The 27,455-nt window shown below is 34.1% G+C and overlaps 1 protein-coding gene across 3 annotated transcripts in view; it reads right to left on the bottom strand.

Annotated features, from left to right (window-relative positions):
• XRN1 (5'-3' exoribonuclease 1) overlaps positions 1 to 27,455 on the bottom strand; it is a 100,686-nt gene that overhangs the window by 57,036 nt on the left and 16,195 nt on the right. For all 3 annotated transcript variants that reach the window (XM_049709825.1, XM_012536139.3, XM_033402779.2), the window contains exons 7-20: positions 26,200 to 26,287; positions 25,949 to 26,117; positions 24,975 to 25,042; positions 24,520 to 24,657; positions 22,754 to 22,820; positions 22,435 to 22,540; positions 19,322 to 19,411; positions 17,139 to 17,295; positions 15,210 to 15,329; positions 10,348 to 10,517; positions 9,017 to 9,137; positions 8,819 to 8,917; positions 4,564 to 4,667; positions 2,019 to 2,150 (exon numbers count right to left, since the gene is read on the bottom strand). In XM_049709825.1, coding sequence (XP_049565782.1) covers positions 2,019 to 2,150; positions 4,564 to 4,667; positions 8,819 to 8,917; positions 9,017 to 9,137; positions 10,348 to 10,517; positions 15,210 to 15,329; positions 17,139 to 17,295; positions 19,322 to 19,411; positions 22,435 to 22,540; positions 22,754 to 22,820; positions 24,520 to 24,657; positions 24,975 to 25,042; positions 25,949 to 26,117; positions 26,200 to 26,287 — 1,629 coding nt within the window. The remainder of the gene's footprint in view (positions 1 to 2,018; positions 2,151 to 4,563; positions 4,668 to 8,818; positions 8,918 to 9,016; positions 9,138 to 10,347; positions 10,518 to 15,209; positions 15,330 to 17,138; positions 17,296 to 19,321; positions 19,412 to 22,434; positions 22,541 to 22,753; positions 22,821 to 24,519; positions 24,658 to 24,974; positions 25,043 to 25,948; positions 26,118 to 26,199; positions 26,288 to 27,455) is intronic.

Genomic DNA, 27,455 nt, shown 5'->3' with positions numbered 1-27,455 from the left:
TTAAGACTTTTTGCATTATCCTGTGGCTACCTTTCCCAAAGTCTGTAAGATTAAATAAGAACTCATAGAGTTGTAAGAAACTCCTGTGTTTCATACCCACTAGGCTGGCTATAACAAAAAACTGAAAACAAGAAGCGCTGTGGGACTTCCCTCGTGGCGCAGTGGTTAAAAATCAGCCTGCCAGTGCTGGGGACACGGGTTTAAGCCCTGGTCTGGGAAGATCCCACATGCTGTGGAGCAACTAAGCCCATGTGCCACAACTACTGAGCCTGCGCTCTAGAGCCCGTGAGCCACAACTATTGAGCCAGACACAAAAGGTCACATATTATGTGACTCTATTCTATTTATATGAAACATCCAGAATAGGTAAATCCAAAAAGAGAAAATAGAGATTGATAGGGAGGGGCATTCAGTGAGCCTTTTCAGTCTAAAGTAGGGGTTGGCAAACTATGGTAACGGGCTAAATCCAGACTGCCTCCTATTCTTATAAATAAAATTTACTGGAACACAGTCAATCATTTATTTAATATCTATGGCTGCTTTTGTGATATAACAACAGAGTTGAGAAGTTGTGACAAAAACTGTAAAGTCTACAAAGCCTAAAGTATTTAGTATTTAGTATTTGGCCTTTACAGAAAAAGTGTGCTGATTCCTGATATGAAGATGCAATCATTCTTCACCTGAGGGATATTTTCTTGTCTCCTTTCCATTTCCTCTTTCTAGAACTCCTCTCAGCTACATATCAGAAATTCTGACTATACTATTTTCATCTCTTTGTGTACTATGTGCTGAAGAAATTCCTTAGCTTGATCTTTTAGCCCACTGATTCATTTTTCAGTATGCCCATATTACTATTCAGACCATCTACTGAGCTCATTATAGAAATCATAATTTTATTTTCGTATATGTGTTTATACAAAAATATATGTATTATATAATATACACTATATATAGTTAAATAACATTATTATATATACATATATTTTATATAGCTAAATTAAAATTATGGTGAAAAAACCAGATATGTTCCCTACCCTTATGGAGCCTACTATCTATGAAAAGAGTCTTAAAGTAACCACATTCATAAATTTATTATTATGATTCTATTTATATGCGATAAAAGAAAATTCAGAATGATGTGAGCTATGACAGGGGTATCTAACTTACACTATTGGGAGGCCAAAAATGCTCTTCTCCCCCTGAGAGCTGTGTTCATCTCCTTTTATGTTGGATAGCTTTTCATGGTCTTTTTACATATTTCCTGTTTAATCATCTTTGAATAAGGATATTATGGCCTGGTATTAGCTCCTATAATTGTAGAAGAGGTGTCTCCTTGAGTTCCCATTTATCAATGGATGCTACTACAGTATGAACAGGAGGGCTGACTGATATACATTTATAACACCATTTCACGTGCCACTGCCAGTTTCTATTATTCTGTTTTGGTTTAGGGAATTCTAGTGTTTGGATGAAAAAGGAGAGGTACTGTTAGGGTGGGATCATGGGACACAAAGCACCCTGAAAATTAGCATTCCAAGGAGGGTTAGCTTCTTCTTTACTTAGCTGGTATAGACCTTGCATTTCTGAATTCAGAGCATAAGGGACTTGGGTGTAGGGAGGAGGGGAGTAGGGAGGAGGGAAGGGTGAAGAACAAAGGAGAGTATGCCCTCCTATTTTTATTAGTTACATGTGGCCAAGAAATTCAATGGCCTTATGGTTAGTGAAATTAACTCTCAAATTCAGGCAACTTATGAACTGTGTATTCCTAGTGTAAGTGATTATGTCTTTCCTTTTTTTTGGTACATCATGAAGTATTTTAGTGACAAACTGGGCAAGGCTCTAACTGCTGCTAACCAGATTTTATTTTAAATTAGAACTCATTACTTTTTTAGACCATAAAATGAAGATGCAGTCAGTATTCAGAGTAATCACACTAAGTGGAAAATAAGTTAAAAAATAAGTACATTAGACCACCACATTCTAGTTCAATGACATTAAATACTATTTATGACACTCACTATTCTGAAATTCCTTGTACTTCTTTTGTCCAGTTAGATTGTTCTTTGTCTCCAAGATGGACCACTTTAGAGGGTGGTGCAGTTCTTCCCAAATAAAGCTTCTGTGTTCCTGCAGGTTCTTCCAAGTAAAACCTTAAAAATTAAAATTATATTACCCGCAAATTTGTGGTTTAATATAGAGTTCTAGTAGTGTGAGTCTTCAAAGTGAAAAGATTTCTACATGGTATAACGGCAAAAACCCAAAAAACAAAAAGCCTCCTTTTTAAAAACTGTAATATGAATTTCAGAACAAACACTTGTAAAAAATTTTAATAAAAATTTAAAACAAATTATTATTCTTTCTCTATAAGAAATTAGACTAAATACATAATAAAAATATAAAATTTTAAAGAATTAATACTCTCAAATTCAATAAAGTAGTTTTTTTTTTTTTTTTTTTGCGGTACGCGGGCCTCTCACTGTTGTGGCCTCTCCCGTTGAGGAGCACAGGCTCCGGACGCGCAGGCTCAGCGGCCATGGCTCACAGGCCTAGCCGCTCCGCGGCATGTGGGATCTTCCCGGACCGAGGCACGAACCCGTGTCCCCTGCATCGGCAGGTGGACTCTCAAGCACTGCGCCACCAGGGAAGCCCCAATAAAGTAGTTTTGCTAAAAAAGTTTAACTTGATTCTAATCAAGCCACTATACCTAACTCCCAGTTTACAGGAAACATGTGGGATGGAGGACCAACTTAAATGACACTAAGAGGAAACAACTAGGTAAATTCAGAATTCTAAAAAATAACTGGCTTGGACTTTAAGAAAAAAGGCAGGGAAGTAAGTTTAGCCAGGTCCTAGGATATAAAATCAACATACAGAAATCAATTACATTTCTATATACTGGCTGGGGAAACTGAAATTGAAAACATAATACTATCTATAGTTGCTCCAAAAAGTTTTAAATACTTAGGTAGGTATAAATCTAACAAAACATATACAGGTTCAGTATGCTGAGGAAACAAAATAGTGATAAAAGAAATCAAAGATTAAAATAAATGGAGAGATAAATGGAGCTTCATTTATCCATTTGGATCAGAAGACTCAACATAGTAAAGATGTCAAATCTCCACAAATTATAAGTTTAGTACAATTCCTATCAAAATTTCTCAAAGATTTTTATAAATATAAAAAAAATTATTCTAAACTATATATAGAAAGGCAAAGGACCAAAAATAGTTAAAACAATTTTGAAAAAAAAAAAAAAGTAAGGAACCGCTCTACCTAAGGTTAAGACTTACTACATAGCTACAGTAACAAGACAATGTGGTGTAGGCATAAAAATAGACATAGAGGCAAATGCAACAACACAGAGAACCCACAAGTAGACCCATACAAATATGCTCAACTTATTTTTGACATAGGTGTAAAAGCAAACTAATGGAGGAAGGAGAGTTTTTTCAACAAATAGTACTCGAGTTAATTCAATATTCATAGGTAAACATATGAAACTTGACCCAAACCTCATACCTTATATAAAAATTAATTCAAAATGGATCATGGATTTAAATGTAAAAGGAGAAGGTAAAACTATAAAACTTTTTGGAGAAAATCTTCTTTGGGACCTAGGGCTAGGTCAAGAGTTCTTAGACCAAAAGCACGATCCATAAAACTAAAAACTGATAACTGGACTTCATCAAAAAGGCAGGGGAACTGAATTTTGATGATTAAAAAAGAATGTTCAATACCAGTTCATACTGGTACTGACTTCTCATCAACAAAATTACGCAACAAAACACAACTGAGATACGTTTGCAGAGACCTAAGGAAAAAGGATTAGGCCTCTAACTCTAAACCTATGCATGAGAAAAACAACCAAAAAAACCTTTTGGATATGTAATAACTCAGAAAACATTAACATCCTCATATTTTCTCCGAAAAAAAAATTACTTTAGAAAGTTCTAGACATGAAAAATAACAAAAGAACAAGATATCAGACCAAGTAAAAGATGACAAAGAATAGCTTGTCTAAATAATCACTGATAAAATGATTGTGAACTTGAATAAAATGTTAAGAAATTATTTTTAGAATAGAAGATACGTGTTTTTTAATATATTATTTAAATGAAACCTGGGAAAGGCATGGAAAAGGTAAGGTTACATATGCTATTTATTCTTGTCAGAAAGAAATATATTTGCTAATTTATATAATGATAACTGGTAGAAAAGAATTAGGATATAGAACCTCCAAGCTATTGAAAGGAAAAGAAGGCAAAAGGGAAAAAATAATATATGCATCTAAAATATGCATCTCAACATTATAAAGCAACTATACTCCAATAAAATTTAATTTAAAAAATAAAATAAAATACTAATAAAAAATATGCATCTCAAGGTATGTACAATAAACTGTCAATAGTGGTTGAACCTGGAGTGGTATGATTAGAGGACTTTCATTTTCACTATAGAGTGTAAATATTTTACAAATATTATATCAGTTAAAATGTATGAATAAAAGCCAACAAATAGCAAAGCACATATAAACTTTAAAAATTATAAATAAAATCTTACTTAGTTTCTCCATCTGATACACCAACAACTCTAGCTTCTTCAAGATGAGGCCAATTAACAAAGAGAGACTTCCCAAGCACTGATGAAGCTATATTTTCTACACTCTTAAAGTAAAAACAGAAAAGTTCATTCATGTTTTAGGTCCAAGAGAGAATTTTACAGAGGCAAAATTAAATAATTAAAACTGGCTTGTGTTTATAACAGTGTACTTAAAATCTATAAAAACCATGCCTTAATAATTAAAACAGATATAAAATATTATTTGATGGCTCAGGCCAATTATTCCCTATTAGTAACTGCTCTTCTCAGCTTTATTCCCACTTAATTATTCCATCCACTTGAATTCAATTTTTAAAATTTCTCTTCTCTAAGTTGTGCCTTTATTGCCAACTACTCTCTGTCTTTCTAGTACATTTTCCAGGATTCCTGTTCTTTTAGATTTTTTCCCTTTCCTTTAAGTTTATTTATTTTTATTTAAAAATTTTTTTTGGCCATGTCATGCGGCATGCAGGATCTTAGTTCCCTGACCAGGGATTGAACCCTAGCCCCCTGCAGTGGAAGCGTGGAGTCTTAACCACTGGACCACCAGAGAAGTCTTCCTTCTTAAAAAAAATTTTTTTTTCAGTTGTTTTTACTTATCTGCCTTTCTTTATTCTTTAATTTATTATGAATCTGTATAAGTTTACCAACTTTACCTTCCCCTCTGCCAATCTCTTCTTATTAGAAGGGAACTATGACCAACTTAAAAGTAATTTTCTGCAGTATAAACATCTCAACACTAGGAAGCTTGCCTCCTCATTTGTTCAGCAGCACTGGCAGTTATTAGTGAAGGATGGCCCACTGATTTTAATCCTAAATGAAATTACTTGGCGAGAAAACAGGTTTCAGTAAAATCAAACAGAAGAACACTGACCTATAATGTGAGTATTACTGTTCACAATAATAGCCAACATTAGTAGAAATAATGTTCAGCAAGAAACCTAGTTTCTTAGTTCTGCTGCTAACTAGCTGAGTGAATGTCCCTTTCCCAATCTCCATTTAAGTTTTTTAATTTGTAAAATTAATGAGCTGGATTAGCTGCCTCACAAAATTCCATCCAGTTGTAAAATTCTATGATTCTATTATTCTCATGATTATCAGCTTATTTTTCTCATGGAAACTGAGAAAAGTGAAAAGAACAGCATAGATGTCTAGAAAAGGGCTATTATTATTTCATATCAAATAATCAGATAGCATAAAACAGAATCTAAAATATGTAATTCATTTCAGTTTGTGGTTGGTATAATTAAATAAGAACACTAGACTTATTTCAAGTTAGAAACTATGGGTCCAAAATTGGGTTCTGCCTCTCTTCAGCTATGGACTCTTAGGCAAATCCTTTAATCCCACTGAGTCTCAGTTTTCTTTTATGAGAAGTTATAACATCTACCTCACAATATTTATTTAAGGATAAAATAATATACACAAAAGCTTTTTTAAACTATAAAACACTGCACAGTTGGCCCTCTGTATCCATGGGTTCCACATCTGCAGATTAAACCAACTACTGATGGAGAATATTTAAAAAAACAAAAAGAAAAAACTCCAGAAAGTTTCAACAAATGCTGGCAACTATTTACATAGCATTTACATTGTATTTACAATTATGTATATTGTATTAAGTATTATAAGTAAAAGAGATGATCTAAAGTATAAGGCAGGATGTGTGTAGGTCATATGCAAATATTACACCATTTTATATAAGAGACTTGAGCATCCACAGATTTTGGTATCAGTGGGGAGTCCTGGAACCAATGTCCCATGGATACTGAGGGACAACTGTATAAATATTCTGTATGAAATAATACCTTAAGTACAAATTCTTAAAAGGAAACATTATTATTATTATTACTGTTGGTCAGACAACAACTTTGTGGTAGAAACTGAAGTTGAAATATAAATTTTGATTCACATTTTTTCTTTTCATTATGCTTAATCATTATTAGCAAATACTTCTTTAACAAATAGAGATGACTATTTTTAGACTTTTGGGGGTAACTTTTTATTTTATTTACTATATTTAGACATCTCTTACAGTGAACATATAAAAGAATGACTATTCTGATAAATAAAACAAGTTTCAACATTAGAACTAGGCTCCCTTAATTATCCTTTTCCCTTCTTTCCTAGATTAATCCTTTCCCCGTAAGCCCTAGAGGCAATCCACTTCACATCCTTTCCCTCTACAGTGCCTTTAAGACCTCCTTTCTTCTTTAGCTCTACCTCTCTTCTTTTGTACGGATTTGCTAAATGAGCTGCCTCTTCTTTACCTACAGTTATGTTTCTAGCCCTCTTTTCAATGATAAACTTCTTAACCAAGGGCTTAAGACTTGCTACCTCGACTTCCCACCTAACGAGTCCCGGATTAGTACTTAGGAATTGGACTTCTGCCTCCAACAACCTATGGGAATGGAATCCTCAAAGTCCAGTAATGATGCCCAAAGGACAAACTCACAGACCTTATTTTAGTTTTCACTCTTCTTGAACTGTATGTACCATCTACTCCATGCTTCTGTGACACTACTGAACATGGGAATTATTCTCTTTCTTCTCTGAACACTATGTAACTTTTACTGGTTCCTTTTCCACCCTTTCCACCCATGGGTACTTCCTCATGCTGGGGCCTTGAACCCTGAGAATCCCCTTTCTTCAAGGAAATGAGCCCCGAGGCCCCAGCCATCACTTCCTTGCCAACGCCCTACATATCCCTATTGCTTTACAAGCTCTAGCTCCAGGTATTCAACTGTGTATAAGTTGCCTTTCTTTTTTAATTAATTAATTAAATTATTTATTTATTTTTTCATTTATTTTTTTCGGTACGCGGGCCTCTCACTTTTGTGGCCTCTCCCGTTGCGGAGCACAGGCTCCGGGCGCTCAGCAGCCATGGCTCACGGGCCCAGCCGCTCCGCGGCATGTGGGATCTTCCCGGACCGGGGCACGAACCTGCGTCCCCTGCATCGGCAGGCAGACTCTCAACCACTGCCCCACCAGGGAAGCCCATAAGTTGCCTTTCTTGACTGAAGTTTTTCATCTGAACCACAGAACACAAAAAACAATTTGACTATGTATTTCCCCAATTCTTCCAAGGATGGTACATAACTAGTACCATTCTAAATGCACAAAAGGTAAATTAATCTATTATAAACGAACAGATGACTTAGGGCAAGAGGGCTTAAAACTCTTGTGGAACTCTGTTGAGAAAGGCTGAAAGGGCAGCTCCAGTTAAATGTCCTAGCACCAACTTGAAATTCTATTACTGATAATTAATCCCCTCAAGCCAGTGCCTCTCCCATTTTAACTTCTTTATTCCAATAAACAGTAATTGTTTTTCAGTTAATTAGTCTGATATCTAAGAGTGATTCATATTTAATATTTTCTTTTTCTTTTCATCCCCTATTTTTGAACAAATGATGAAACTTGTGAATTTTATTTAGTCCTGTTCATCTAGATCTATTACCACTTCCACAGTTTATGTCCTTATTGTCTAAGGCTTCTATAACCACAACCTCAACTTGCAGGCTTTTCCATTTTCTTCCATTTTTTTGTATGCACTTTAGTCTACTATATTGCCACCAAATTAATCTTTATGAAAATACCAATTTCAAGATAACAGTCATGAGAAATAAGTCCAAACTCCTTAGCCTGGTATTCAAGGTCCTCCATAATCTGGCCTCAATCTGTTTTTTCAACCTTATTGTCTATTATTTCCCAATATAAGTCCTCTGATTCAGTCAGGTTTATCTATTCCTTCTCCTCAAATACATCACATTTACTCTAAAAAAAGAAAAAGTATTAAAAAAAATTCAGACCTACAAAAAGGTTAAAAAAAATAAGATAATGTATCACATTTATTTTTTACTATAACTCCCAGCTCATGTTATTCTTTTCAACTGGAATACCTTTCCCCTCCTTTTTCCTCTTTGTGATAATCTTTCTTTTAGCACCCAGCTCAAGCTTATTTTCATTTACAGATCTGTACTTAATCTTTAGCTCACACAGCTCATCTCCTCTTCAAATTCCTACAGCATTTTTTTTGCTCATTATGTCACAATTATATATGTCCTTTAATTTGTGTAAATGTTTCTTTACTTTACCCTTATTTCCTGTGAACTTCTGGAGTTACTACATGTTATACCACTTTGGAAAACACGTTGCAGCTAAAACAGTTTTATGCATAATAAGCACCTAAGAAATATATAATGAAGAAAATACTTACAAGTTCATCTGATTCTGCATTCACTAATATTTCCAACATCATGTTTTCTCCACGACTGCTTTGCTGGAATACTTGAACCCCACTTTTCTTCAAAAAAAACTTTAAAAGAAGTCATAGAATTTAATTTTAATTTTTTCTCCATTATCACTTCACATTCAATAAAGTGAAAAAATTTTATGAAAATAAATAGCCACTGACTTTGTGTTTGATGTGTTTCAAAGTAGGAAATCCACAGAAATATAATGCCTTTTGGTCAACCCTGGTTATTTTGTTTTTGCTTATGTCTACACGCCAAGCATCTAATGATATTATTCTATACCTAGAAAATAAATGGAGGCATTTAATTTAAAATTCATACATTGCAAGCAATCACAGGTTTTCAGCATTCCCTTCAGTATTTTGCCAGAGTCCTTCTTGCTTTTAACAGGAGAATTAACAATTCGTCCTTTAAGAGAAAGAAAATATAGAGCAGCAGATTCTTCGTTGGTATTGATCCAGACACAACCATGCCTGTAAGATACTGAGTGGACGTCCTCCCCATTAATTTAAAATATATATATAATATATTAAAAAAATAATATATATAAAATATATAAATTATATATGTATATATACATGATTTTTATACTAAAGGAACATACAAAACATACTACAAATCTCTATATCCTCCATGTTCCAAAACCCAGAATGGAAAATAAACATTTTATAATGTCTATTTCATCTTTCTCTTTGTTTTAAACAAAAGGAAAAATCATAACTGAGAAACGTTTATCTGCAACACGACTGCCATCTAGATATTATTTGCAGAGAAGATGAGAGAAGAGAAAAAACAAGGAAGACATCTTAATGAAGAAGAGAAAGTAGAAATAGGTTTGAGGCAAGAAACAGAGGAGCTATTTTTTTTTTTTTTTTTTTTTTTTGCGGTACGCGGGCCTCTCACTGTTGTGGCCTCTCCTGTTGCGGAGCACAGGCTCCGGATGCACAGGCTCAGCGGCCATGGCTCACGGGCCCAGCCGCTCCGCGGCATGTGGGATCTTCCCAGACCGGAGCACGAACCCGTGTCCCCTGCATCGGCAGGCGGACTCTCAACCACTGCACCACCAGGGAAGCCCCCAGAGGAGCTCTTTTATTTCTTGTTCTCCTTCTTTCCAGTTGGGTGGTTGGGGAGTATAAGAGGCAAAGTCATAGCATGTCAAATAATGCTGAGAGCAGACACTGGCAATGGAAACAAAAATTCATAGAACTTCTTGAGGGAGAGAACAGATATATACAGGGGCAGGACAACTTTAACAGAAGACGAAAACAGAGAAGCAGAATTGGACCAAAGCAGAGAACTACAGAAACAACTGTGAGAGAGAGAGAGAGAAAGAGAGAGATGCTATGATTCTTGGCAAGTTGCATGTAATTCATTATCAATTGACTACAACTGTCATAAATTATTTGTTAATTCTCCAAGTAGATATTCAAAAGCTTGCTTTTTTTTTTTTTTTTGAGCTCTCTGTTGTTGAAAAATTACCAAACAACATTACCTGGCGCAGCATCGTCCTATGGCAGGGAACTTTTCTGGCCATGGAGAGGGGTACGTGAACTCTGTCTCGCTATCATACCAGCACATTAGGCACTCACTATGTTGGTTTCTTTTCCTCTCTTCTTTTTTCAGGGAGTGGTTGCATGTCTCCATGGCTTCCAACAATCGCTTCTGAATATAAAGATTGGAGAGAGGGGTTAAAAATACAAAAAGTCTGTAATCTCAACATACAGAATAAATATTTTCCCTAGGAATACAGAATTACTATTTGTGTTCTTGAAAAACAAAAATCTTAACTAATACAATTCTTTTCCATTTCATTAAATGAAAAACAGATGTGCTATTCTTGTTTCAAAGGGCCCTAGAATATTGCTTGTCACTACAAATTCCTCTGAAACTATCACTCTAACAGCAATCACTAACGTGTGGATAAAATCAGCAGAAAATCAAAATTTAAATATGAATTGATCGTAATTATAATTTATCTTAATTCACTGCTCATTGATCTCTTACTTTACAAATTGTACAATGGTATAGGTATGTTCATCTTTCCAATTATCTTTTGTATTTAACATAATTCCAATCAAATCACAATGGTTTAAAATACTTCTTTTTAAAGGACAAAATGATGTTAGCGTTCATATTGGAAGGATGAATGTGTGAGCTGCACAAAGTTACCAGGAACTTGTCTTACCAGATCTTATCACTTTTTATAAAACTACCTGTAAGCAAAACATTTAAGTATTGACACCACAAGAGACCCACAGACCAGAAGAACAAAACAGAGTTCAAAAACAAATCCAAATCTACGTCAAACATGGTATTTCAGATATTTAAATAACGCTTTTGTCATAACTAGCCATCCAGCTAGGAGAGAAAGCACATATATTTTCCAATATCATACCGTATATAAAAGCAAGTATCAGAGTAATGAGACAACAAAAATAATGGGAAAAAATCTAGGAGATTATTGATAATTTGGAGTGAAAAACTCTTAAATAAGGCAGGAAAAAGCTGAACAGCTTTAAGGAAAAAGACATTTTTCAAGTAAAAGAAAATGTATGTGATAAAAGATGTCACAAAAAAATCAACAGGCAAATGCCACACTGGGGAAAAATATTCCTAATATAAAAAGAGTTGTTCAAAAATCAAAGAAAGAAAATGAGGAAAAGGATATAGACAGACAATTTACAAAAGAGAAAATGCAAAAGACAAACATACATCAAAATATACTTAAATTAGGAATCAGGGAAAAATAAATTTGAATGAATGGCATTCTTTATCATCAGTAGACTTTATCATTAAAATTAAATAAAGCAATAATATTCAGGACTAGAAAAGCAGAGAAGTAGGCACTTAAATATTGCTGGTGTAAATTAGACCAGTCTTCTTGAAAAAGAAGACTGGTAATATTCATTAAAACAAAAAATACACATTCCCATTAACCAAGCATTCCTGCTTTGGGGATTCTACCTTATAAAAATAAAATCTCTGATATATAAGAATGCATTAACAACAACAACAGAAAAGAATACATTAACAAACAAACAAACACAAAGAATACATAAACACACAAGTCCTTTTTTCATAGCATGTGTACAGTGGCAAAAAACATTAAGATTCATACGAATTTACAGAATTAGTATGGTGTGTTCCCATGTACCTTTCAATGATAACATCTTACAGCCACAGTACATCATCAAAACCAGGGAATTGACACTGGTACATCACTACTACAGATTTATTCGGATTTCACTAGTTTTTATATCTAAATTTTGTGTGTGTATACAGTACTATGGAATTTTTATCATATGTAGAGATTCATGTAACCACCACTAAAACTGGAATACAGAACTGTCACATCATCATAAAGAAACCCCTTCATGTTATCCCTTTATAGTCACACCCTATCTCCAACCCTAACCCCTAACAACCACTGATGTGTTTTATATTACAATAATTTTGTCATTTCAAAAATATTATATAAATGGAACTATATAAAACCTTCCAAGATTGACTTTCTCACTCAAATGAACTTTTTTCCATCCGTTGTTTATATCAATAGTTCTTTTTATTGCTGAGTAGTATGCCTTTATATGGATGTACTACAGTTTTTTTACTCACTCACCCATTGAAGGATATTCAAATTTTTTCCAGTTTGGGGTTATCACAAATAAGTTGCTCTGAACATTAGTGTACAGGTTTTTTCAACATATATAGCCAGCTGTTTCAGCACCAATTGTTGAAAAGCTTTTTCTTTACCCATTGAATAGCTTTGATGTCTTAATTGAAAATTTATTAACTGGACAAGTATAGATCTATGTTTGGACTCAATTCTGTTCCACTGATCTGTCTATTGCCATGTAAATAACATACTCCCTTGATTACTTTAGCTTCATGGTAAGTCATGAAATCAGAGAATGAAAGTCTTCCAGTATTGTTTTTCTTCCTATAGATTGCTTTGGCTACTCTAGATCCTCTGCAATTTCATAAAGACTTTAGGATTTCTGATTTCTACACAAAAATCTGCTGGCCTTTTCATTGGGATTATGTTGAGTCCAAAGATCAATTTGGGAAGAGGGTACATCTTAACAATACTAAATCTTCTATTCCTTGAACATGGTATGTCCCTCCATTTATTTAGGTTTCTGTATCTCAACACTATTGTAGTATTCAGTGTGCATGCTGTTAAATTTGTAACTGTGTATTTTATATATCTTAATGCTATTGAAAGCAGAATAAAAATCTTTTTATTTAAAAAAATTTATATTTTCCAATTGTTTACTACTAGTATATAGAAACAATTGAATTTTGTATAGATTTTATATAGATTTTGTATAGATTTTCTGTGACCCTGCTAAATTTCCTTATTGGTTAGAGTATCTTTTTGAAGATTGCTTAGAATTTTTTATATATGTAATAGTGCTATGTGCATATAAAAACAATTTTTCTTCTTCCTTTCTAATTTGCATGCCTTTATTTCTTTTCCTTGACTTAATACACTGGACTTCCAGTACAGTAATAGAATTGGTTAGAATAAACATCCTTGTCTTACTCTTGATTTTACAGAGAAAACATTCAAAATTTTACTATTAAGTATATTGTTAGCAAGTTTTTTTAAGATGCACTTTATCTGGTTGAGGAAGTGTCATCTTATTTCTAGTACTGTATGTTGAGCATTTTTATTAAAACTGGATGTTGAATACTGATAGTGTGGTAAATCACATCGCAAATCAACACTGTTTCTAAAATAAATGACATTTGGTTATGAGTATTATCCTTCTAACATATTATTGGATCCCATCTGGCTTTATTTTGTTAAACGTTTTTGCATTTACTTTTAGGAAGGATATTAGCAGTAATTTTCTTTTCTTGTAACATCATTTACTATGGGTATCTGCATCATGCTGGTCTAATATATTGGGAAGTGATTATTCCTATTCTATGTTCTCAAAGTTTGTGTAAAATTAGTATTATTTCTTCCTTGAATGCTTGCTAGAATTCACAAGTCATCTGAACCTAGAATTTTCTTTGTGAGAAGATTTTAAATCATGAAACTAAATGTCTTTAAAAGATATAGGACTACTCAGATTTTTACATGTTTTTTGGTCAGTTTTGCTAAACTGTGTCTTTAAAGAACTGTGTTCATTTCACTTAGGTTGCTGAATTCGTTGTCATAAAATTGTTCACAATATCCCTTACGGATTCTTTTAATAGCTGTAGAATTTATAGGACACCTCTTCTTTCATTCCAAATATTGGCAATTTATGTGTTCTCCCCTCGTGCTCTGGCTTTTCTCAGCCTTTCTTGATCTGTCTAGCTAGGATTTATCAATTTTATTAATCTTTTCAGAGGACCAACTTTTGGTTTCATTGATTTTTCTCTATTGTTTGCTCATTTTCCATAGATTTCTGCTATTTTTATTTCCTTCATTCTGCTTAGTTTGGATTTAAATTGCTCTTGTTTTTCTAGCTTCTTATGGTAGGAAGCTTAATTTATTTTAAAATGTCTTATTGCTCAGGATAAGCATCTAGAACCTTAAGTCTCCCTTTAAGCCTTGCTTTAGCTTTATCATAGATTACGATACGTGTTCTCATTATCATTCAGATAAAGTATTTTCAAATATCCCTTTTAATTTCTTTAATCTATGGATTATTTACAAGTGTGTTATTTAATTTCAAAATATCTGTAAGTTTCCCAGAGAGTTGTTACTGATTTTAAATTTAATTCCATGTGGTCAGAGAACATTCTCTTTATGATTTCAACCCTTTTAAATTTATTCAGACATTTTTTTTTTTTTTTTGCAGTACGCCGGCCTCTCACTGTTGTGGCCTCTCCCGTTGCGGAGCACAGGCTCGACGCGCAGGCTCAGCGGCCATGGCTCACGGGCCCAGCCGCTCTGAGGCATGTGGGATCTTCCCGGACCGGGGCACGAACCCGTGAACCCTGCATCGGCAGGCGGACTCCCAACCACTGTGCCACCAGGGAAGCCCCAGACATGTTTTATGTCTCACCAAATAATCTTGGTGAATGTTCTTTCACTTAAAAATGTGTATTCTTTAGTTGTTGGGCACAGTGTTCTACATATATTAATGAAGTTGAGTAGGTTTACAGTGTTATTCAAGCCTTTCATTTCTGGTAATGCTCCTTGTTCTGAAGCCTACTTTGTCTACTATTAGTAAAGCAATGCCAGCTTTCTTATAATTAGCATACCTACAAGTTTTGATGCACATAATGAAGATGAGAGTAGTTAAAACTCATTAAAAAAACAAAAATGGTGATTAAAATCCACTGCTTATTAATTTATGTGAAATAATATCTGATTAAAATATACATGTATATATAACTATTTCATGCACTGACCTCATCAATAAAAGGTATTAGAACCACAGCTTCCCATTCCTGTTGCTTCCCATTTAGGTCAGTTTTAAAATCAGGTGGATAATATTCTATAATTGGCGAGTCTTCATCTGTCATCAAATGCTGTGAAAATATAAAATAGCGTAATAGAAATGTAACAACTAATATCAATGTAGCTTTTTGTTAATATATTTATAATATTTCCTCAATTGTAACAGTTTAAAATTTCTAAGCAAAGCAAAAGTAAATTTTCACATCTTAGATATGTTGTGATATACTTGTTATATTTTGATTTTCAAGTATGAGGCTTCTAATTTCACCACCATTCACCACTTTCCTGTTCCACTAAGTTATGTTATGTTATGTAGCAAAACTATCTTTACTCTGAATTTTATCATTTCTATCTTCTATTGTCTTTTCACTTTACAAGGCCTATCTAAATTGTTTTCCCATTCAGACTTCAGTTCATTTCACACACTCCATTTTTAACCTTAGGCAATTTATTTTCATGTCCTAATCAACTGATTTTATTAAGTTATATAAGAACTAAGATAATTTAAAAAGAAAAAAAATCCTAAAATCCAAAATCTTTTTACTACCAATAGCAAAGATAAGAAGTTCAATATGACGTGTTTATCAGAGATTTTATAACAGAAGTAGATAAAGAAAGTTAAAGATGTCTTCTAGGAATAGAATATAGAAGATTATGATATAAAAAATTTAAAGAAATAGCATATTTCTCAAGGTCATATTCAAAGTATTTAATAATCAGCAAGTCATGAGCACAGAACAATCAAAACAGATGTGGCTATAAAAACCTGCATGGTTACTGGTCCAGAGTGGTTGAGTATCAATCCTTAATGTATGTGAAGGTAGGAAAAAAACCATCAAAGAAACTTAAGAAAGAAAGGCCAGGGGCCAGGATGAAGGACAGGTTAAGTTTCAGAAAGATACAGAAGGAAGCCTGATACTGTTCAAGCAGTGAAGGCAGGTGTGTGTGTTTGTGTTTATATGTGTCTACTCCAGTTCCTTGTACCAGACCACGGAACTAGAAGAAGAGATTGATGCTCTAGAAGAACTAAATGAAGTTTACTCTCAGAATCAGCTTAGCAGGCTTGGCGTAATTTTGGTGACTCAATCACCCCTGAAATATCTTTTTCCTGTTACGTGAAATATGTTAACCAGAGAAAAGCCTTTTATTCCACAATTTGATAAATGAAATGCTTAAAATCCAAATATAAACGAAGGTAATACTTTTGTTGATATAAATAACTTATTAGAATCATCCATATTCTAATAGGTAGAGGGTAAAAGAGAACTGAAATGAAATCTGTAAACGTTTGGACAAAGTAGATGGCTTCGGATTTTGCCTATCTCAGTCTACTTTCATCAGTGCAGAGACAAATTGAAGATGTGCTTAAAGGTACTGAAAATAAAGAAGCTATGCTCTGAATGGCTTATGAAATTTGTTTGCCTTTTTAAAACAAAGCTAACTCGGGGACTTCCCTGGTGGCGCAGTGGTTAAGACTCCACGCTCCCAATGCAGGGGGCCCAGGTTTGATCCCTGGTCAGGGAACTAGATCCCACATGTATGCTGCAACTAAGAGTTCGCATGCCACAACTAAGGGGCCGGTGAGCCACAACTAAGGAGCCCACCTGCCGCAACTAAGGAGCCCACGTGCTGAAACTAAGGAGGCCACAGGCTGCAACTAAGACCCGGCACAACCAAATAAATAAAAATAAAATATAAAACAAAGCTAACTTTAAATCAAGCAACTACTTTTCAAGGGACTTGTTTAAGGAATCCTATATTTGAAATTGAATATAAATATATTTAGCTATTAAAGAAATTTGGGTATGATGTTTCTAAGTTTGCAGGAGGCGCTCCTAAATATTAAAAAGACCGTAAACACATTTAATTCTAAAACTCACCTGGTAGCATGTAGGAAGTAAATTTTTGCTAGCTGCTGGAAGTACAGCAAGAAGCTGTTCAAACGGCTTAAAAGGTTTTCCTAGTTCAAAATGGATTTTGAGTGTACTGATGTTGCGGATATCAGATAGGAAAGGTGCATAATGGTACGGATAAAACCTATAAAACAAAACTGAGTTTTAAACAATTGGCAATTTTATGAAACAGGTCAATAGTAAGTATATACTTCTCCATATTCTATTTTAACAACACATGGCAATAATTCTAAAGACAAAAAATCATTCATAATTCTGCTACTTGAATATAAAAAATCAGCAATGTTGGAGATTTAGGTCATTTGATGGCAACAAATATTCTATTTCCTTAATTTTTTAAGTGCAGTTTCACACTCAAAAGTTGGATGCATGCAAGGATATATATATTAATAATATATAAATATATATAATATATAATTTATTATTTATATATATAAATAAGATAATGGCTGTTCAGTTTCGAAAATGTTGACTGTGAGTCTTCCAAACAATAGATTCTTAGAATGAAGTAATGAGGTAGTCAGAAGACGTTCAGTTAGCTCATGTGGGCCTGAGCTTCTCTTGTAAGGACAGAGGGAACAGTGAGTCTGAGCTCATATGGCTGTTACTGGTCAGTTCTAAGAACTTTTATCTTTGCATTAGTATATATATATTGTGTTTGTGGTAAGGATTAAACCACTTATCAATCATACACACCAACTATTTTTGTTTTTAATACCTTCCCATATTTAACTACAGAAAAAATATTTTTACAAAACTTGAAACATACAATTTTTAAAAAACTTTCAATGTTCTTAATGTTTGACTAAAGATACCAACAAAACAATGAAGAAATTTTTTTTTTTTTTTTGCGGTACGCGGGCCTCTCACTGTTGTGCCTCTCCTGTTGCGGAAGACAGGCTCTGGACGCGCAGGCTCAGTGGCCATGGCTCATGGGCCTAGGTGCTCCAGGGCATGTGGGATCTTCCCGGACCAGGGCACGAACCTGTGTCCCCTGCATCGGCAGGAAGACTCTCAACCACTGCGCCACCAGGGAAGCCCAAGAAATATTTTTATATTCCACAATTATGTCATACTTCAAAAGGGTGGGAAAGTTTAGGAGGCAGAATGGCATGTGAAACAAGGCAAAACGTATAGACTTTGGGAATCAGATAGCCTTGGACTTGATTCTTGGGTATATGTCATCTTGGAAAGATTACTTAACCTCTCTAATCCTCATCTGTAAAAGGCAGAGAACAATGCTTACTTTAAATAGTTGTGAGGATTATATGAGAACATGCTTTTCAAGTGCCTGGCCTTAACGCCTGGAATATAATAGGGATAACTTATACTCACCCTCTTAAAAAATGGCAAATCAAGGATTTTTGTCATAGAATACTCTTCAGAGACGCCCTGAGAATCATGTTAGTTATTGCAAAGATTTGTAAAGGCTATTAGTAAGTGAAATCATATGAAATTAATGCCACGTTATTTTGCACTGGTCTGTTTTGCTGTTGGTGCTTTAAAACAGAGCCTAGCAGGTGTTCTGAAAACAAAACAAAACAAGCTATCTCATCACTTAAAAGTCTCTGCTTTTCCCTGCAGCATACTTTGGCTTGTTATTTTTTCTATAACAAGTGGATGGTTTGGAAATGTAGATGGAACTTGCTGGAATAGGAAAGGAGACAAATTATTATTATTTCCAAGAAAAGCAAGTAATTCCTTTCTCCTTTCTTCTTTACCCTTCCCAGTCTAACATTCATATAACCCATTCTTCAATAATTACTCCTGATAGAAAAATTTTTTCAAACACATAAAAATGTAGAGAAGAATATAATAAACAATCTCACTTAACCACTGCTCAGACCCATTAATTATCAAGACTTTGTCACACTTCATTCATTATAACAGAAAATTTTAAATCCTTAGATTAACAGAGAGCTTTTATTATGGGCCATCTGCTATAGCTGGAAGTATCTTTGTTATAAAAGGGTCTTTTTAAAGTATTTTCATATAAAAAAAGATTACCTGTATTTCATTTAAACTTGGCTGTATGTATCTTTTAAAAAATACTATCATAAATAGAAATAAAAAGAAAAGAGATTCTCAAATGAGCTTACAGTAGAATGAACCATTATAAAAGACAAAACTTTTTGTTTTTATTCCCTCACCAGCTCCAGGACTGAACTCCATGATAGTAATAATGCAAAATCCATTGTATTGCCTGAACATAACATGCAGCTTGATCAGCCAGAAAGTCACTGAAAATAGAAAAGAATATTTTCATTATAACATTATTTTTTGAAGACAGGCCATTGTGTTTAGAGCATATCTCCTGATATCACATTCTGCCTCACGTTTTATTTAATCAATGAATAAACCAAAAACTGCAATCAGAAAAACTCCAAAATATTATTTTTTAAAAATTCCATCATGCCGGATTAAAGGTTTGCCTTATAGTTTTCCTAAACCAACCATCAGAATACTTAAACATGCTGTGCATATTTATTCAGTGAATGTACTGTGCCTTTGGTTTAAAGTTTGAGGATTTAGTTAATGAAACTTTCTATAATGTGGCACTACCAATGCCTTAAATATTCAGGGTGTGATGAGAGATAGGGATGGGAATCTTTATTTGGGAGGATGCCTGAGAGAATCACAGGAGGAAATCAGAAGATCTTAAAATCTGGTTATAGAGCTAGAACACACTTTGAAAAGTGCGATATCCACTGAACAATATTCCCTCTAATCCCTTTTTCTCAAAAACCATCATTTAAGGTAAAATAATCACACACACAATACACACGCACACACACACACACACATGCGCATACACACAGACACACACAGACACACACACACACACACACACACACACAGACACACACACACACACACACACACACACAGCAAATAAGAGCACTCTAGGTTAAACCCCAAAGTGGCTATAAACCTTGTTAGTGTCTGTTACCAAAATTCAGGTAGAGATACACTTAGATATTCTAGATCTACATTATTTCTGGGAACTACGCTTTTTTTAAAAAAAATAAATTTATTTATTTTATTTATCGATTTTTGGCTGTGTTGGGTCTTTGTTGCTGCGCACGGGCTTTCTCTAGTCACGGCGAGCGGGGGCTACTCTTCTTTGCGGTGCGCAGGCTTCTCATGGTGGTGGTTTCTCTCGTTGTGGAGCATGGGCTCTAGGCACGTGGACTTCAGTAGTTGTGGCACGTGGGCTCAATAGTTGTGGCTCACGGGCTCTAGAGCACAGGCTCAGTAGTTGTGGCGCCTGGGCTTAGTTGCTCCACGGCATGTGGGATATTCCCGGACCAGGGCTCGAACCCGTGTCTCCTGCATTGGCAGGCAGATTCTTAACCACTGTGCCACCAGGGAAGTCCTGGGAGCTATGCTTTTTAAAATGAAATGCATTACTTTTTTATTATAAAAGAAATATTTCCTCATTACTGAAAATACAGATAATGACAAAAAGCATTTTTATCACCTTATAGCAATCACTATTACCTTTCGGTATTTTTTTCAATCTCTTTTCTATGCCCAGGTTTTTTTTGTTTTAAGTATTAATGAGAGGATACTGTGCATTATGATTTTTGTATCCTGCTTTTAAAATTTGTACTTAATGATATACTGAAAGTATCTTTCTGAATTGTTATGAACTTCCCATAAGTACCAGTTTAACAGTTCCGCATATTCTGGAAACACTGGAAATGGCAGAGATAGTGACTGTAATGAGGAGGAGGTGGAGACAATTATGATGAACATTCTTACTGGACATGTACATCGTTTCTAATTTTTTACTTTTAAAAAACTTTGTAATAAACTTCCTTGTGTATAAAGATCTTCTGTGTTTAACTTTATATTTTTAAGATATTTTAACAATTAGAATTATTGGGTCAAAGGGATGACTATTTTAAAGGCTTCTGGATATGTAGTTTCCAAAATAATTTTACCAATTTATATTTCCACCAGTAATTAAGGGAAGAAATCTACTACCACTCCTGGACCAACACTGAATATAACAACTTAAAAAGATTTGCTTATTTACTAGGCAAACAAATAGTATCTCATTTTCATAAGTCTATATTTTACTATATAAAAGGAAAAAGAAATAAAACAGAAGACTAGTTTCCTATCAAATTAAGCATTTAATGTCAACTGCATGTACTACAGTTCTATCTAACTGTAATCAAGGAAATATAAGAACAAAGGGAAAAAGGATTAAAAGCATAACTATTTTAAATATGTTATTTCTCAAGTCTCAGAAGTCCTACTTGCTAATGTAATAAGGGTACATAGCATTTCATGAAACTCTTATTTCACTTATAGAAAAGCAGCCTCATCTGGTGGTTAAGCATGGGCTCTGGAGCCAGACTGCTTGCGTTTAAATCCTGGCTCTGCCACTCACTACCTATGCATGTCACTTCGAGCAAATCACTTAAATCTCTCATTCCTTAATTTCCTCTATTTTAAGGTAATAATAATTCTACTTATCTTAAAGAATTATTGTGAGAATTACAAGTTAACATTTTCATGTTATATATATATATTTATATGTTTATATTATTAAAATATAAATGAGTTACTATTTTTCAAATGTTTAGAATAGTGCCTGGCACTTGGTAAGCACTTTATAAGTGTTTGTTAATTAAAATAAATAAAATACGAATATATGTAATTCATACTGTGGGCTGTAGTTTAGAAGTGTGGACCACCATTCTAGAGGTCAAGTTGTTAAGGAACTTTTGTACTAGTTATCAACCTGGGGCTGAGCCAGGTGCCCTTTGAGATAAATGTGATGTGAGCTTTAGAAGATGGGAAGCAAAACACTAACCATTTTCTATTTGGCAATTTTTAATCATAGGACCCTTGAACAATGCAGGAGTTAGCGGCGCCAACCCTCTGTGTAGTAGAAAATCCACCTATAACTAGTTGGCTCTCTGTATCTGCGATTCCGAATCTGTGGATTCAACCAGTCGTGGATTCAACCAATTGTGAATCACGTAGTACTGCATTAAGTATTTAGTAAAAACAGTCCGTATATAAGTGGACCTGTGCAGTTCAAACCTGTGTTGTTCAAAGGTCAACTGCATAATACATGTCAATTAATGTTACCTTGTCCAAAACGGTACTAGTTGAAAGGCTTACAATAATTTATGAAAACAAAAAATCCTTTCCACCCATTACCATAACTATCAAAATTATGTTGTTTTCACTGCAAAGTCTAATTTTTTTCTACTTTGAAGTAAAAGCATTGGCAAAAACGTACTCAGAAACTACGTCAACTCCCATCTTTGTCATGTAATATGTTCTTTTATATTGTCTAAACTCGGTTTCAAACAAGTCATCATCTTCAGTCTCATCTTCTAAATTGTCTGGAAAAAAGACAGAAAGACAGTGGCTGACAATTACGAATATTCCGTTTTTACATCTAATGCTTTGATAAATACATATCAAAGCAGATGCTTATAAACTATCATAGACATCTATTTCATCCAATATTATTGAATTAGTACTAATAAAGGAAAGATATAACAACTATTCTGTCAAAAAAATTGCATATATTAAAATACATAGTTTGTACTCACCCTTAGAAGTTACCACTTCTTCTCCATTTTTGTCTAAAGCAGCCCAACATATTGAGTTTTCCTGGCCCTATACAAATTATAAATCAATATAAAATTAAGGCAGGATATACTTTAAGGTGAGACATTTAACAGGAAGATTTAAAAAATACTAAAGATAACTGAATGATCCTTAAGTGACACACTGCAAAAGTCTGTTTTAAAAATATTCCTCAAATGCTGTGTAAATGCTTTTGGTTTTATATCACTGTTTCCTGAAGCTATAAATCTTTATTATGTAGAACTTAACATTCAGACCCCTCAATGATAAATAACAAGTAATGTTCACCAATATAAAAGATAAATATATTTAATTATATATGTGTTCCAAAAACAAAACACTTCAAGAATATTTCATTTACTCAGAGAAAAGTACACAATCAATATCAAATTCTTTCAAATTTAACATTTTTATATGTCAAATTCTGGGCTATTGTTAACACAATCTGTTTGTTTATGATTGAATCCAATAACTACAAACATTACCTATTTTTTGGGGATCTCTGGATCCCATCATTCCTATGACTCTACCAGCCACTTGGCTAAATTTTCTTCCATGTAACTCATCTGCTTTTCTAAAGTTCTTCCATTTCATCACATCCTTCATATCCTGCCCATCTATTCTTCCTCCTTGTGATTTCATCCTTTCTCTCCTCTACTTCTAACTGCCTATCAACTGCCAGTGCCTCTCATTAGTTCTTCCTACTCCCTTATTTCCAATTTCCTTTTCTTCATCCAAGCTAGGGCCTCTGCCAATTTCCTGCGTCTGGGCTGTTTCTCCAGCTCCTTTCAATCTACCAGTGTCTCTAATGTTAACTACACACCCCTGGATGACTGGTGAAGCTTAAGGACTGAGCTGAGGTGGGCGGAGTCATGGATTATTGATATTTAAGTTTGTGGGTACGGGTCCCCCAAAAGTTGCAGAGCCTGTTTTATTAAGATAAGAAACAGAGTAGAATGCAGACTGACTACTGCTAAGCTCCACTGAGGAAAAGTTAAGTAATTAGAAAGACTGCACTAAAGAAAATCAGGACAGTTGCCCTTCCTGGAGCAAGAGATATTGGGCTTGAGCCTGAATAAAACCAGTACAGCAAAGAGAGTGCAGGAAACTCATCAGTTTCACCAGAATCCAATAACTATGGGTTAGCTGAGGAAAATTTCAGAAGAGGTTTATTTTCCAAGCTAACACACATAAGACATTCTTTAGGGCTTCTTAGAGGTGTTTTACAGTGTACTAGCATATTCTAACTGACTCTAGTCACTTATTGAGGACCTAACAGTTACCACATATTGTGCTATTAACTACTCTTAGCCTAGCCTATCACTGTATTTTACACACGATTTTATATATAAATTACTTCTAGAGAAAAATCACTGATCCAGTTAATGTCTCATAACATTAAATGCTATAAATATCCACACTTTAACTAATTTTCTGGGCTCTTATATTTAGAAATGTTTTGTACACTTATTAATAGAGTGAAAGAACAAAGAAAACACAATGTTCTTCGATGGTAAAAATAAACTGATTTCTAAAGATCAGATTTAAATGATAGGATCTAATAGAGAAAAAGAAACCAAAACAATTTTTTAAATGTCCATAGAGGAAAAGAAGAAATGAAACTAAAATGAGGCAACCCTAAAATCATAAGAAAGAAAATGAGAAACAAGGAATATCAGTTTTACCTTTACAGCTAAAAAAATGAAAGGACACCTAAAAAAATGGACACCTTTGATTTTTTCTTTTCCTTGTAGTTCTTGGCTTCTTCTGCTGCGACACCTGCTGCTTCATTGAGGTACTTGTTACCAACTTTGCTTTCAAACCACTTTAGGTCCACAAAAACTTCACTGAAGTGCTCTCGATCAAACTGTACAGAAATATTTACATTTATTTTAAAATAACTTAAGTATGTTTAGAAGAATACAGACCAAACTTTTAACAGTGACTACTTCTAGGGCACAGGAAATCAGAGGATATTACTTTTTTACATGGGGACTTCATCTATTACTCTGAAAACTAAAAATGAAAAGCAAATAGAAATAAAAATAACTTAGGTGAAATTACTTATACAGAATGACCAACTTGAGTAGAATCACAAAAACTTTTTCTTCTGGTATTATGTAATTGGTTACTGACCATTTATAGCTACCTGGGACAGGAAAACAAAAACTTCTAGTTACTTACATCTGATAGTTTCACAAGGTATTTCTCAAATCGAGGTAAGTTGAGATGTCCACTTTCATTAATATAACCTAAAAGGAACAAAATCTAAACTTGTACTAAAAGCTGACATTATTTTTTCTAAACAATTCTACAAAATTTTTACAAAACATTGAGTTTTGACATTCTACTAATCAAGAAAAAACAGTGTTGGACTATGTAAGTGGCCCTAGTTTCTATGAACTTGATGTTACTATAATACACAGCATGTAAGAACTGAAGGAAAATATAAAAAATTCTAGCTTTACATAGTAATAATCTTCCCAAATTTCCAAACAACACTGGGAGACAGTTAATTAAATTAAATATGTTCTAGAATCTATCTAGGTCATTCATTTGATATGTTAACTTAAGAAAGAAAAGACTAATGTCCTGCTACTCTGTTGATTGACTGATTGATTAGCTGATTGATTTGCTGTGCAGCGTGACTTGCCGGATCTTAAGTTCCCTGACCAGGGATTGAACCCGCGCCTTCTGCAGTAAAAATGCGGAATCCTAACCACTGGACGGCCAGGGAATTCCCTGTCGTCTGTTTTATTCAGCATCACCACTATCTGTCAGTTTCCCATTTTAACTTGAAAATCTCTCCCTCATATTAAATACTCTGATGATTATCCATTCAGAAAACTAAATTTCTATGCTTAAATATGAAACAAGCTAAGTGAAACGAGCAACCTCTGCTGGCTTTCTTAAGCCATTTAAGGTGGAGATTAGTTAGGTATCAATAAATGAGACTGCTTAACTGGCGTCATCTTCTTTGCTTGTGAACCATTGAAAACTACAACTTTAGAGAGCTTGGCACCTTAGACTAAAAGAAACTCCAAATTCTTTTCCTACTTTAGTTGTACATGCCATAATCTAATAAACTGAGTGACATTTTTAGGGTTAGTTGAGTGCTAACTTAAAGTAGCTTCAAACAAATACTAAACTTTTCTTACCCCCAAGTTCTGGCAGGATGGTAATATATGTTCCATAAAGAAGAGGCAGTGCATCATGATTAATATGTAAATGAGGTAGATGAGGGATAAAATCATTGCCAACAAGAAATCCCATCAAAATCCAATCATCTATTATCCTTTCAATATCATATTTAAATGTGATCTTGTCCTATGCAGTATGAAGAGAAGAGTCAAATCCTATGGAAATTTCTGCATATTCATCTTTGGCCCATGGTTATATTAATACTTACTTTTAATGCTGAAAACTCATAGTCAATATACTCTCTCATTAAAGACAAGTGTAGAAGGTGAAATGTGGTTTCTTCTGGTGCGCATACCCTGTAATTAGTCAGATGATCAACACAGAGCTTATTATATTTTTAAGGTTCAAGTTTAAAAACGTAGCTTAAAATAAAACATCATTAGAAAATAGTTAATTCTTGTCATTAAGGCATGTAATTTATAGGCAAGCTGCAGGGTAATGTTAAGATAAAAATATAACTACAATTACAACAGAGATAAAGTTCATAATAATAGGTTTACAATATGCTTTCTGTGGAAGGACTCTCAGAATTGAGAAAGTCTAAATAATACATAATAGATGTAATAAACCAGTGGGATCTGGTCCATCTAAGGCTGGCCACCAGCAGAAAGCATACAGATAAGTGAGTACGTATACTTTTATATCTACTGCAGTACAGTCCAAGGCTTCAATGTTGAGGCACCATCACTTCCTCCTCTTACCTTTTCCGGGCTTGGTATAGGGGTCTATATTCCTGGCTGTGGCCTATACTCCAGGATTAATTACAAGTAAGAATATAAGCTGTTAACAGCATATTAAAAGCATTTATACACCATGAACAAATGGGATTTTCTTCAGGAATGCAAAGATAGTCCAACATAAGAAAATAAATCCATGTAATACACCATATTAATAAACAAAGGGAGAAAAACCCCCGCATAATCATTTAACAGAAAAAGCATACGTCAAAATTCAACACTCTTTCATGATAAAAACATTCAGCAAAGTGGGAAGAGAAGGGAATTTCCTTATATCATAATCAATGGTGAAAGACTGAAAGCTTTCCTCCCAAGGAAAGGAATTCTTGTTCCTAAGATCAGTAACAAGACAAGGATGCTCATTTTCACTATAGTTATTCAACATTATGCTGGAAGTCTAGCCAGGGCAAGTAGGCAAGAAAAGAAATAAAAGGTATCCAAACTGCAAAAGAAGAAGTAAAACTCTATTTATAGATGGTGTAATTCTATATGTAGAAATCCCATAGAATCTACAAAAAAAAAAAAATACTACCGCTAAAAAATGAATTCAGCATAGGTGCAGGGTATAAGGTCAACACAAAAATCAGTTGTGTTTCTACATACCAGCAATAAACAATCCAAAAAGGAAATTAAGAAACAATTCCACTTACAATACCATCCAAAAGAATAAAACACTCGGAAATAAACTTGACCAAGGAAGCAAAAGAAAAAGCCAGAGGCAAAAAAA

The sequence above is a fragment of the Orcinus orca genome, chromosome 5 (genome assembly GCF_937001465.1).
Source record: "Orcinus orca chromosome 5, mOrcOrc1.1, whole genome shotgun sequence".
NCBI classification, from domain to species: Eukaryota; Metazoa; Chordata; class Mammalia; order Artiodactyla; family Delphinidae; genus Orcinus; species Orcinus orca.
The sequence above is the reverse complement of the archived record's forward strand: the minus strand, read 5'-3'. Positions and strand labels throughout refer to the sequence as shown.